A 14070-nucleotide genomic window follows, 5' to 3' on the forward strand; every position below is an offset into this window, starting at 1 on the left:
AGGACTAATCACAGAGAAACCTAGGCTGAGGTCAGGTATTTGGTAAACGCAGACCCCTGTATAAGGCTCCAGATCACTGGCTGTGTAAGGTCTCCGATGCCTCGGCTTCCTTGTCTGCCAAATGAAGATGATAATGGATTCTGCCGTGTGAAGCTGTTGCAATGATCTCATTAACACACATGCATGCTAACACATGAGTTTTCTGTGTACGCAGCGTTTGAATGCTTGCCGTAAGTAAGCCCTAGGATACAGTGTGCGCCCACTTTTCACGGCATTTTAATAACAAAGGTTGAAACAAAAAGGACCTTCCGATTAACGCCAGTTGACTAACATAAAACACTCTTCTGTAGGTTTTGTCATTCACATGAGGCATTTCTACACGGCAGAGCAGAGCAGTAGCGATCCCTGAAGGAGTCGGTGAAGTGGGGAAATAACCTGGAGGAAAGTTCAGTTCAGACATTAAACAAATCCTGACAGATAAAAAATAGGAAGATAATGTTAGATTTTAGCCATCATCCAAATTAAGTTCTCAACATTCCAGATTATCAGCGAAAAGCTAACAAAAAACTGGACTTCATTAGAAAAGGTGATTTTGAAAAACGTACCTTTTACCAGGCCCCTGCCCTGCTTTTTAATAACCCTGCAAAATACATGCGATGCAATCGCCCTGCCGTTATTTTCCGGGTGAAGTGTTTGGGGTAGGGGTTCTCAGTTTACCAAACCGTAGTGCAGGACGTCCTCTGTTGACGTTGTCGGCAGCTTCTGGGAGACTGACTCTAAGGGAAAGATGCACAACCACGTGGTGGGGACCTGGGCCAGTCCATCCGGACGCAGGTGAGGTCTGCTGGCACGTTTCTGGTCCCAAAGCATCACCGAACTTCTAAAGAAGGACCCTGAAAGAAATGTGAGCTATGCACACCTTTGAAACAGACTAAAAAAACGAGTAAGAGAAGGATCTTCCAGCCTGCTCACTTCCTGTCAGGGTGCAAGGCGGGGCCCCACCCCAGACAGGGTGCCTTCTGTAGCCACTCACACAGGCGCACGCCCTCCCCCGGGGCAGTGTAGACACATCTGCAGGACGTGGTGGGGGGGGGGAGGGGGGGGACTGGGGTGCCCAGAGGAAGCCCACACGGGCCTGGGGAGAGCACGCTAACTCCGGTCACTGCTGGGAGCCGAGGTTTTCCCTCACCAACGTCGTACTGAAGCCACATTGAACGAAACGGTGTTATTTGCGGGCCTGCCGTAAACTCACAAAGAAACTTGGGTAAAGGTTCCATTAACTGTAGAAAGTGAGGGTGTTGGAAGGTGCCTAGTGGAAAAACAGAGGCTCCAGATTGTTTTGCTGTGACCCAGGTGCCAGGCTTGACAGTGACTCGTAAAGATTTTATTTCAAAGCTTGGAAGGTTATTATGTGATGTTCTTTGCTACCCTTTGCATGCAAAATTAATCTTAATTTTAGCAAGCCAATTTTGTGCACCTAGATGGGAAATGAAGTTTGTCTTTTAGATTTGAATGGTGGGTTTTATACGTTTAACGTTTTTCTTCTAATTTTCCATAGTAAAACACTTTTCAATTCCCCAGAGTAACTTGAAAACGTATTTTCTCAAATGTTCTGAGCTCCGATCTCCCCAGCCCATTTTGGATGTGTCATGTGGGCGCCCAAAGGTGAAGGAGTCAGGTTAAGGAGGCAGAGACGCAATTTGGAGGAAAGTTCAGTTCGGTTTGAAGGTGCAGGAAAGCTGGCACCCCTGGGTGCAGTGACGGTGGTGGGAGTCCTGGGTGCTGGATGGAGAGCCACCACCAGCCAGAGACTGTCCCAACTCTAGTCTGAGAACTAGCCTTTGGCTGTGTCCGTCACCTCAGATGCCCTGTGCTGGAACGCCCGTTCTGGCTCTCAGCACACTTCCACTGCCCTTGGCCCCAGACTTCCTGTGCGTCCACCCACAGTCCGCGCTGGTGCTGCAGGGAGAGCAGAGCGTGGTCTGACTATTGCCTCGGTGCTCTGGGGCCTTGGCTGGAGTGACTGGCCCGGTAGACGTCCTTTTCCCTACCACCCTCGGCCCACTCCTCCTCAGCTGCCTGTGACCAGAGAAAGCCGCCCTGGGCCCCCCAAACCATGCAGTGTTCTGAAGTTGGGGGCCAAGCTCTCCAGCAGCCACGCCCAGGGGGCCTCTAATAATTGCAACCTGTGGCCCGCCCAGCTAGGATGCCCACGGTGTTCCGCTGTGTCCCAGGGTGTCTGGAGCCTTGGAGTGTCCCCAAGCTGGGAAGCACGGCAGAGTGGACTCGCTGGGCGCAGTGCGGTGAGGTCCAAGGAGATCGTCCTCCTTGGTAGCCAGTCCAGCCTCCCCCGGCTCGGCTGGGACCCTCCCCGACCTGCCCGTCTCCCAGCCCCAGGTGTGCCGGTCCCCCTCTAGTTCAAGTGCCTGGATTGTGGAGTATTTCTCAGCTAAACCCCAGAACTTTTTTTTTGAAAGGCAATCTCATTGCATTTAGCTGAACCCCGTTTTAGCGGCAGCCTCACCCCACCCAGGGCTTCCGTACCAGGGCTGGGTGCTCTATGCGCCCCGTGATTCTCTTAAAATGTTTCCTAAGCAGCTGTCCCCTGCTCTCCTGGCTTTTTGGTTGGCTCCGCTCAGGCAGCAGGCTCCTTTCCGTTCCTCCCAGGGTGTCTGGGACCGCACCAGAGCCGCCTCTTCTCTGAGGGTCTCAGTCTTCTAAAAATGCCCACGCTTTTGTTTTATCTTATTTTGAATGCCAGTTGACATAGAATATTATATTAGTTTCAGGTGTCCAGCACAGGGGTTAGACATTCATATAAGTTACAAAGTGATCCCCCCAATAAGTCTAGTGCCCCCGGTGCCATGCATAGTTATTGCCGTGTTATTGACTGATAATTACAATATATTCCCTAGGCTGGACGTCCATCCTTGGGACCATTTTGTTACTGCCAATTTGTACTTCCTAATCTCTTCACCCTTCCACCCAGCCCCCACCTCCCCTCCACTCCGAATGCCCATCCGTTGTAAAATCCTGTGGTGTCTGACTAAACCCATGGCCTCCCTGGATCTCATTTTGGTTCCTATTTCTTGTTATAGTAATTCTCAACCGCCAGAACCGCAGATCCAAGTGATCGCAGCCGCTCCAAGTTTAAGTATTTTGATCTTTCTACTTCCCTCTCCTGACTAATATGAGGAGATTGCCTCTCCTTAGGGCTCCCTTTGAGCCCACACTCTTTGTTCTGGAAAAGAGGCGAGTCTTCTGTAAAATGTGAATTGCATCCCAAACCTAACTTTGAACTTGGTGGCTGTTGGGAAGCAAACGGGACAGTGGTACTTAGTGAGTTAATAATGTGGATATATGCCCAAATGGAAAGAAACGTTTTTGGAATATGAACTGCTAAATAGAACTTTACATTTAAGAGCATAATTTAATTTTTTACTCTGTGAAGTCTTGTGTTTGCAACATAAAGACTGTAGATGCAAAGAGAATTTAAACCTTATTTTTCAAGGTTTTTTTTTTCTTTAAAGCAGCTGCTAGGCTCTATTCTCCTGGCTTTTCCAATAAGAAAAGCCATCACGAACCCATCAGATAAGTAAGCATCACAGCACCACTTTACCCAGCTGAGGATGCTTTCAGTGACCATTCTATTCCATCCAGTGCTTGTTATTAAAGCCACTCCTTAGCCTTAAGTCATTTCTGCTGTTCCGGTCTTTGAGCTGTGATAGAAGCAGCTGTCTTCTCCGCTGCGCTGTGTGTGTTTCTGCCGCACCGGGCAGTCTGCGAACATCCATTATGACCGCAGTCCTCCGAAGCCCTCTTCCTTTGAGGAGGTTTATCGGGTAGCTCGGGGAGCTAAAGCACGGTGTTAATCAGCAGGGGCTTTGAATCCAGTTCCCACGGTTGCCAGTGCATTCTGGGACGCCATGGTGGATCGGTAAGGCGCCTAGTCTGCAAGCGCTGACTCACACAACAAATCGCTGCATTGCAAACTCTCCCAAGCAAACCTCCCTCCGCTTCAGCCCTCGCAAGTGAGCGGTGCTGTGACGCTGCGCAGAAGTCAGAGTGCTGACGTTCTGTTGGCAATAGTCACTTAATGTCAATATATATTCAATGCCTACTAATAGAATAGTTTCAAAGAAAGTCTTGTGCTAGTAAACGTTTTAAATTTTAACAACATTAGGTGTTATATTTTCCAATAAAAAGATCACACTAGGAATGTGTTTGATTTTCTACATAGTTTGCCCTTGCCAGAGATTTAAATATACAGTGGGTAATAAATTAACGTATTTGTACATTTTAATCAAGTCCAATTATTTAACAAATTGCATTGGGGAAGATTAAATGGAAAGGATTTAACATTTCCTCCAGTCCAGGAACAGCGTTTGTTTCTTTTGTGATGCTTTAATTAGAAGACAGTTTCTAAATTCAGCCTGTAGCTGTCTTTTTGCAGCATTGTTGAAGAACCTTGGGCTAGCTACATTGTGCATCTCCTCCAGTACAGAACTTCGGGAGTTACTATTCAAACAGTCTTAATAACACGTGCACCTCAGTGGAGGCTCTCTGCTATCACTCAGCTAAATGCATGCCGCGTTTGTGCATTGGGGGCTCACGGGGGCTCCTAGGGCTTGGGAACACATCCTTCAGCAAGAACGTGAGTGGACAATGCAAGTTTCTTTGTGAACTGTCAGAATGCACAGCCCCTAGGGGCTCCCCTCACCCTTAGGGTCCCGTACTCTGGACTCCCCGGGCAGGTGCTATTTGGTGCTCCTGTGTAGTGTGCGAGGCTAAGCGTGAGCGATAGAGGCAGGAACCCGACGTAGGTTCTTCTGGTTACCTGTTGTTGCAAATAAACCACCCAAATTTAGAGGCACAGAACAACAAATAAAAACTCCACGTGGAGTTTCTCCATACAGGCTTCCCGACAGCAGGCAGGCTGGGTTCCAGGCCCTGCACCCCACGAGCTGCGCTGCCTTTGTGATTGGTCTGGGAGTGCAGGCGGCCTCACTCCCGGCAGGCCCCAGTTGCCTGCGTCAGCAAGGCCAAGTCGTGTTCTCTGGCAGCACCGTGGCTCAGGGGGATGCAGTTCCTCACTGTAGTCTCAGGGGTGTGGGAGTCCAGGAGCCCCGCCCAGCCTGTACTGGACCGGGTGGGGGTGGGGCCCCTGTTGGGTCCAGGCGCTTATTGTCTGAACGTTTTCTGTTTTGCTAGGCTGCCCTTTTCTGGGACCTTTGGCTAGAGGGAGCAGGCTTTGGGGGCCTTTTTTTTTTTGGTAGGCGCCTCCTGGCATTCCCTGGTTCGTGCATCTTCAGCTCTGCTCTGGTGCGTGCAAGGTGGTAAGGAGACCCGGGGACCTTAGTCCAGCGTTGTTTCTAGAACCCTGAGGTTCCCCGCCAGCCTGCCTGCCTTCTTCCTGAGCCTCCTTATTTGTCCTCTGTGTGGTCTCTGGGCCTCTTAGTGGCACTGAGTGAGGGAATAGGGGACGTTGCCTACCCCACTGGCATTTTAAGTCTCCCCTCTCCTTACTCCCCTGTAATGCAAATAATGCTTATTGGAGAACATTTCCAGGAAATGCCCATAGAAAAGGTAGGTCACAACGACAGGAATAGCTTAGGACCGTGGCCCTCAACTTTCAAGTGCGTTCAAGCACCTGGGGGGCCTTTCGCACTGATTGGTGGGCCTTGCTGCCAGGGAGGGGGGACCTGGCCTTTCTCCCGGATTCCCCAGCTGCTCTGGGGACCCCAATTCGTGAGTCCCTGCCTTAGAGACATGCTGGGGTGACAGCAGATCATCATTTTTAATGACATTAATGGCGTATATGGTTGCTTTCAGAAAAACATTGTGATAAGTAAAATAAACAGGATATTAGGTCTAAAAATACTTAAAGATTGATATGTATAAGATGACAGTGCCATATTTTTAATGCAATTGGGGCCCTCTCATTTTCAGCACTATTGTATGTGGCCTTTGAGAGTCCAAAGGAGTACAGCTTTTGTTACAAAGATAATAGAGCAAAAAAAAAAAGATACAGGAGAGAGGGAGGCATGGTGACCAGTTGTTCTGTGAAGGTAAAATGACACCGATTTTATTAGTCCCTCAGCAAAGAGTATTGGAACGTTTGGATCAAACTGTGCCCCGTGGTAAACTCAGGACGTGCAAGATCTTTCTCACGGCCCAGAGTTGACGTCGGAAAGCTCCTCTACGAGGATCCGAGCTGGCGATGCCAGCCTAGTCACCGCCGAGCGCACGTCGCAGGCCACCTTGCTCTGAGCTCACCCTCCGCCTGAGTTAGCGAGGGTAAACGGCGCCAGAATTAAAGCCGCTCCCACCCATATCGCGGTCATCTGTCTAGGTCAAGGTGAACTCGGAGGCATTTCCCCCCAAAGATCACTAACTATAAAAAAGAGAAATTAAAATAGTGGACTGTCAGGCTGAAGTCCCTGGGTCATTATTCTTCTTGCAGAAGTTGCTGTAAGTGTTCATAGAGAGCCTTGCCTGTGAATATTCATCAGATAATGGTTCTCATTTGGGGGCCAGATATGTCAGAGTTATGAAGTACTTCCTTTTCTCTTTCAGCTCTGTCGGCTTAGCCAAAGCAGCTCTGGAGGCAATTAATGGATTCAACCTCTTCGGCAGCCAGGTAAAAAAACAGCAGTGGCAAAACAAACTTTGATTATTTTTTTTAATTACGTGTTTAATTAACCTGGCCATTTGTTAGGCAAGTCATTCCTTCTGATCAGAGAGTGTCTGAAATTTATGAAGCAGCCCATGGTTGAACAAGCTTCCCTTTGAATATGATTTGCCAGGTAAATTTTCGTTCCCTAACTAAAAAACATTGCTTAATTAAAAAAGCCTTTTGATACAGAATTCTCATTATCTTCGTTCAATAACTTTCCCATCAGGTGTTTCCATTCCAGCTCGCGTGTTGGTTTTGGTGCACGTGTGACAGCGTGTAGCCTGTGCGGGGGGGAGGGGTCTGTGTGACCATGTGCAGCCCGTGTACAGGGGCGTGTGTGTGCTGTGTGCAGCCAAGGAGATGGAAGTTTGATGCTAGCTGAACCCTCAGCTCGCTACGATCATATGTCTAAATGTCATCCTCTTTGGAATAAAAGGGAACCCCTGAGGGCTGCCTTAAATTTTCATAAGATCTTTAACCAGCCTCTGCACGCAGTCACGTCAGCATGGACTGAGCTGCTGATGGAGGGAATGAAAGGTAGAGAACACAGGGTCCTTCTCGGGATCAGGAAGCCGGCTGATTCTCGGTAGCGGTTTTTATAAGGATTTCTGGGGTGGAAGGACACAGGAGGTTCCTAGCCCCGAGCTATTAAACTCTAAGTCAGTGAAGCTGCGTCTGAGGAAGCCACACACTTGCAAACTGTGATGACTTCTGTCATGGCAGCTGTGACACCGTGGGCCTCCAGTGTGACTGTGGTGGCACAGCATCTTCCCCTCCCTACTGTGCGGCTCTGCTCTTCTCACTGTGCTGCCCCTGGAGGGTGGGCTCTGCCCCGTCCAGAACCTGGGCAGCGAAGAGACACCCAATGAAAGGGTGGGAAAGGGGAGCAGCACCTCACTCTGGGCGCGCACGCGGCGGCCCTGAACTGCCCACTGCCTGCACGCTTCTCTCTCAACACCTCGGGCTGCGGAGAGGAGGGATCAGAGCTGCAGGGGTGTGGGGCGGGGGAGCCCCTTGCTTGTCCTGAGTGCTAATGCTGCCCCTCTCCTGGAGGTTTGGGCGCCTCCACAGGGACCCCTGGCCTCTGGCCACCTGTCTCTCTCTCGAAGGGTCCGAGACTCATGGGGGCCACACGAACCTGCCCACGGTTTTACTTCCTTCCCCCGTCTCTCTCTCGATATGTTCATGACAATGTGTGTGTGCAAGCGCATGTGAAACAGAGAAATCGGAGGGCAGGTGGGAAGGAAGGAGGGGGGAGGAGGGTAACACGGCATAAAGAATGGTAGCCATGTGTACAGCCCCCAAGAAGGACAGGGATAGCCCAAGTGGGCACTGACGGGTGGATGGGCAAAGGAAGTGCGGTGGGGGTACACAGCAGAATACAATCCGGCCACAGGAGAGAATGAGACCTGGACGTGTGCGGTAATATGGGTGTGCCGGGAGGGTGCCTTGCGGAATGAAGCAGGCCCGGGGGAGAGCAAGACAAACACTGGACGATCGCACAGACGTGTGGAATATAAATAAAACAAGCAACCAAGCCCCAAGGTCCTAGAGGCAGAGAGCCGGTGGGCGGTTGCCCGCCGTGGGGGAGGCACCTGGGTGAAGAGGGGCACAGGTGCACGCTCAGAGGTACAAAGTAAGCCAGCCGTGGGGACGTGCCGTGACACGCAGTGTGTCCGCTCGCCAGAGCACAGTCACAGAACTCGGTTTGTGTGGGAGTCGGGTCTGAGCTGCCAGTCTTGAAGTGGGCCCTCCAGATGCAGTCGGGGTGTGCAGGCAGGGCTGTGAGGACTCCAGGGACTGGAAGGTGAACTAAGACGCCCGAAGTTAATCAGGTATTCTGGCGACCTGTCCAGATAAAGCTTTCTTTCACATCACTGTCTTGAATTGGAGCAGTCCCCAGACTGACGAAGCTGAGGCCCGGACCTAAGAGAGGTCGCTCACGCTGTGCAGTGTCCGCGGCGATGCAGACGTCCCTGACACTTCCCTTTGACACGTGCAGGCCCAAATCAGTGTGTCTGACCACTTGCAGTAGGCGATACTTAGTTCCATGTGTACGTTCTCCTTGATGATGTTTTTACAAAAATTTGCTTCTGACTGCCAATAGCTGCCTAAGGCCCTGGGTGCTTTCCCGGTAAATCCGGGCCACGTGCCAAAAGCAGGGTCCGTTTCTTAAGAGGACAGCAAATAACACAGTTAGCTGGCCTTTGACCTCAGTGTTAATATATGGAGATAGTATGGGATTATTTCCCCCCTTGCACATATTTCTTAGAGGCTGGCCCGGGAAGAGACCTCAACAAATGAGCCGTTTATTTTTGGCCAGAAGATACAAGTTGGCTGTTTATATTAATCAAATAATAGCAAGAATTGCCAAATTTGCCGTTTTACTTCATTATTTATAAATTATCCTACTTAGATTGTGTCTTTAAAAATCCAACCGGAGGCAGACCGGCAGGGCGATGAACTTACTAACTGTCCGCCTGCGAGCGAGCCGGTGCTGCTGATTCGTGCATCCGTGGACGGCACGGAACAGTGCGTGTGGAGCCCGGGGGTTAAATGAGTCCGCGAGAGGCGGAAAGCCCAGGGCCTGACACCCAGGGGATGCTGGCTGGTGTTGCCTACGTTATTGTTATCATTTGAGAGTCTCCTGTATTCATACTTTAATCAAGAATTATATCCATAATTCTAGGTTGTATCTAAATTTGTTTAGTTTGATCATATAATCAACGTTCTTTACTAGGGCTATACAATGAGATTTTATGAGTCTGTATTAGTTTTTGCATTAGTCCTGGTCAAAAATGTTAACTAAACTAGTATTTGTGTTTTTATTAAAGAAAATATCTGTAATTGATTAGTTATGATCAATACAGTTGGGTTTATAAGAAAACTAAGGAGAAATGGGGAAAGTAGAAAAATAACATTTATTTTTCATTATAAAATTAGTATGTTTATCGCAAGAAATTTGAGAAATACCGAATGTGTTAAAAAGCAAGTTAAGACCCCCTGTAACGCCACTCTCAAGCGCGGCCAGCTTGCGTCTGCGTGAAGCCTGTTGGTGGCCCGGATGCCCACCCGCCTGCCACCCTCTCTCCTCTCTCCCACCCAGGGCTGCTCCTGGTCGGTGATCTTCGTGGACCTGGACGCCCACAACCGCAACAGGCAGACCCTGTGCTCGCTGCTGCCCAGGGAGTCGCGGTCCCACGTGAGACGCCTCCTGATAAGTTAGCGGGCCGCCACTTGGGGTGTTTCTCTTAGATGAACTCTCAGATACCTGTAGCAGATGTTTGCAGGGTTTTTGGTAGGGGTTATTTGTGGCTCTGTTTTTAGAAAACGCCCACAATGGAGTGGTTTAATTATTTAAAAGTCACTATTGTGTAGAAGTGAAGAAAGATTTTGATGAAAGACAAGTAACTATGAAAGCACCACAAATATGCTCTCTACTCATCGTTTCACCACTCAGCTGTCGTCTGAGGGTGACACACTTGTGCTTGTAGGGTCCCCCTGCTTTGTGTACATATGTAATAGTTTCAGTTCGCAAAGCTGGAAGAACAGTGCTCGCAGTGCTGGACGGCCTAGTTCCGTGAGCAGACCGGTCTGCGTGTCAGTGAGCGTTTCTACAACGTAAATGTTAGTGGCTGCTGATGCACCCACCTCACTGTGCAGCATTTAGGTCGCTTTGTGGTTTTCACTATTACAAGCACATCGTTACGACAAATGAAGTTGTAACGACTAATTATCGTTATTAAATTTTTACACACTGCCTTAATGAATATCAAGTGTGAGTTCAGGGTTGAACCTTGAAAAAATACTCCTCGTTAACGAGTAAAGATTCCGCCCCCTGCCCCGCCCCGTAAGGCTCCCCACATCGCACCCTAGACACGTCACTGTCCCTCGGAGCCCACGCTCTCACTGGCGGTCGGTCCCTCGTCAGCTTCCCCATGATCCTCCGTGGCTGTCATCGTGTCCCTGTGGGCGCTGACATCCCTTCTTCTTCCTGTTGCCCCAGAACACAGATGCCGCCCTGCTCCCCTGCATCAGCTACCCTGCCTTCGCCCTGGACGACGAGGTGCTGTTTATGCAGACACTGGACAAAGTGGTCCGGAAATTAAAAGGAAAATACGGATTTAAGCGCTTCTTGAGAGACGGGTATAGGACATCCTTGGAAGATCCGAATAGACGCTACTACAAACCAGCTGAAATTAAGGTATCACAGAAATAGCCCACGCGGCGTGACAGAGGGGCCCAAACACCGACTGAGGAGGCAGCCTCCCCAGGCGCGCGTTCTGGCTCTGCGGCTTCGTAGCTGTGGGCAGCTTCGTTAACCTCTTCGTAGTTCATGTTCTCCGTGGGTGAGATAGTAGTGTGCGCTGTGACTGGTCCTGCTATGGAGGTCCTCGCGTGGGTCAAATGAGTTACCGTGCGTGGAAGTGCGCAGGATGGAGACGGGCCCGCACGACAGGACGCACGCGGTGAGGGCAGCTCCTACGACGGTCTGCTCACACTGGCACTCTTCCCTGTGCAGCGCGGCCCTCTGAGTGCTGAGTTTAGCGTATGTCGTATTTCAAGTGCACACCAGAGCACTTCATCTAGATTTACGCCAGCTGGTTTTTAAAGTATTTTATTTATTTATTTTCTGAGAGGAGGGAGGGAGAAAGAGAGGGAGAGAAACAGCAGTGTGTGAGAGAATCCACCAGTTGCCTCCCTCACACCCCCTACTGGGGACCCGGCCCGCAAGCCAGGCATGTGTCCTGACTGGGAATCGAACCAGCAGCAGCTCAATCCACTGAGCCATAATTCGTATTTCAAATACACGTGCATAGCACTTCATCTAGATTTACGCCAGCTGGTTTAAGCTGTGCGGACAGCTGTCCAGCCCAGAAAGGTCAGCATCCCTCCACAGTGTGAAGATTTACGTCAGTGGGTAGACCGTAAGTTGTAAGCACGGTCACAGCTGTGACTTGCTCACTGAGAACAGGTACGGCCTGGTGAACCTCTGTGCCGACAGGTCCAGACCAGGGATGCTACTGATCATCCTCCGGTGCACGGGTTATTTGGCCCAAAATGTCACCAGTGCTGAGGTTGAGAGACCTCGGTGTAGACTAACGTGCCGTCACTGTGGATTGCCCCCCAGCCTGCCAGCGGGAGCTCCGATTGCCCTCTAACTCCTGTCTGCCCTCCCAGCTGTCTGTCCGGCAAGTCAGCCTAAGGAGCACATCCGATCCGGCTAGGGACTCACTAGTGCTTCCAGACCACAGTCTCCGCGTGCAGTTTCCCAGGCCCTTCCTAATGTGACTGGCCCGGCCCACCTGTTGGGTTTCTGCTTTCACTGTTCCTTCCCTGCTCAACCCGGGAACATGGGTTCACTGTTAGTCCCTCTAACAGACTTTGTGCTGTGCGTGGCACAGCCGCGAAGTTCCCTTAGCGCTTTTCCCTGGGGAAATCTATCCGGCATTATTTGAGGCCTCTCCTTCCTCATACGCCCTTCTTGGACCCTGCATGGACGTAGGCGTTCCGCTCTGTGTTCCTAATGTCCCGCAGACAGACATTTCAGAAGGAGTGGCAGCTGGTTCCTCTGGGGCCCGCCTCTCCAGGGCGCTGGGAGCCTCCAGGGCAGGTGCTTCCGGAAGTCTTCGGAGCCTCTGTCTCCAGATGCTGGCCATTGCTACGTCCTTAGTGAACTTCCACTGAAGTAATGCGAGCTGTGTGATGGGTTAAACAAATGAGCCCTTGAATGATGAGTTCTGAGAATTGTTTTTAAGGAACAATGAAACTACTTATCAAATCAGTCCCATTTTGTTATTACCATAGATACATATTTTTGTATATCCTGACTCTGGTTGTTTGGATTAATATATCTTTCTAATCAACAAAATTGTTCTAACTAATTGCTCATGAAATGTTTAATACTCTGTTTTCTGTTTTAGCTATTCGATGGCATTGAATGTGAATTTCCCATATTTTTCCTGTACATGATGATTGATGGTAAGTGAGCTCTTCTCCTGCCATTTATGCTTCCGGGTGTGTGTTTAAAGAAGAGCGGAGATGAAACAGGACTCGGTTCCGCTGGCAGAGCAGCCGCCGCCCCCGGGGCCGTCGCTCCTTGGCGTTCTCGTACGCTTTCCTGCCTTCTGATCGAACGCTACATAATTTAAAGAACTAAAAATACTTCAAACTGTTTTTTAAATGTACAACTATCTTCTCATGTTTACAAAGAAGGCTTTTCAGTGGGTGGAGACCATGAACGCTAATGCGATCTGAACATTGCGAATATCTCTCGCACGTGTGCTGACGAATAGAGAGATTTCAATTAAAATTCAGCTTTCAGTTCTAAGTGCCAACATGACCTTCTGAAATTGATTTCCTGGAAGAATATCACACGTTTTCATTACCTTTTTTCAATTTTATTTTTATCATTTATGTAGAAAATTACCAAAATAATTATAACTCGGCTGATAGCTTTTTCCAAGGTAAAATTTCTTCGGTGCTTACAGGGCTCAGATGCTATTGGATTTACCTTTTACATTTTAGGTGTTTTTAGAGGCAATTCTCAACAAGTCAAGGAATATCAGGACCTCCTGACTCCAGTGCTTCATCAGACCACAGAAGGTATAGTTGGACCGTTTTTTCAAGAAATTTTTCCTACTAATATTTCCTTGATGTTCTTTTGAAATGTGCAAATGATTCCTTTTAAGCAGAGCAACTTATACTAAATTGAAAAAAATGAGTGGGGCCGTGAATAAATTAGAAAGACCAATCTATTCATTTGTTGCAGTAAATGTGTTTTTACGAAAGGAGTTCCTCTGGCAAGACAGGGGTGGTGAGGCATGGGGTGGCCGTAGGCAGTGACCGTGAAGCCACTACCCGAGGGGCAGAGGCTCCCCGGTGACCTGCTGTCACTCCCTTCTGCTCTGGGCACCACAGCATGGGAAGGGGCGGGCTTTCGTCCAGGCCACCAGCACCTCTGTGCTCTGGCAAGTGCGCCCCCGCACCCCCCCCAGCCCCACAGCCACCTGGAGGCTGCGCCCGAGCTGCTCCTGGGGCTTTGGTGTGGGGTTTCAAATGTGTGCTGAAATGCCCCCCTGAGGAGGGATGCTTTAGAGAATGTCAGGAGGCCCCATCTGATGAGCGGCATGCTGGTTTCCCTTAAACACCCGCCAGCAGGGCCCAAAGAGGACGTACCTGGTTTTCCTGTGCGACTCTACAGCTTCCTGTCAGAGGAGTTCGGGGGAAGTTCCACGCATCTTTGGTGTTTGGGCCGTTTGCAAATAAGACTGTGCTCTCCTGGGTGAACAGCTCTGAGAACGTCCTTACGTGGAAGGTGGAAGCCGTTGGGGGCCCGTGACAGGCGGCTGGTCTTGCGGACCTGATACAGCTCCGAGCCCCTTCCTGTCGCA

General features: G+C 50.0%; 1 protein-coding gene across 4 annotated transcripts in view; it reads left to right on the forward strand.

Moving 5' to 3' along the window:
- The window catches only part of PHKB (phosphorylase kinase regulatory subunit beta), a 96702-nt gene that overhangs the window by 37259 nt on the left and 45373 nt on the right, over window positions 1–14070 (forward strand). For all 4 annotated transcript variants that reach the window (XM_053914599.2, XM_053914598.2, XM_024551458.4 and 1 more), the window contains 5 exons: window positions 6577–6640; window positions 9783–9878; window positions 10683–10880; window positions 12601–12658; window positions 13205–13282. In XM_053914599.2, the coding sequence (XP_053770574.1) occupies window positions 6577–6640; window positions 9783–9878; window positions 10683–10880; window positions 12601–12658; window positions 13205–13282 (494 nt within the window). The remainder of the gene's footprint in view (window positions 1–6576; window positions 6641–9782; window positions 9879–10682; window positions 10881–12600; window positions 12659–13204; window positions 13283–14070) is intronic.

Source organism: Desmodus rotundus, chromosome 12, assembly GCF_022682495.2.
Source record: "Desmodus rotundus isolate HL8 chromosome 12, HLdesRot8A.1, whole genome shotgun sequence".
NCBI classification, from domain to species: domain Eukaryota; kingdom Metazoa; phylum Chordata; class Mammalia; order Chiroptera; family Phyllostomidae; genus Desmodus; species Desmodus rotundus.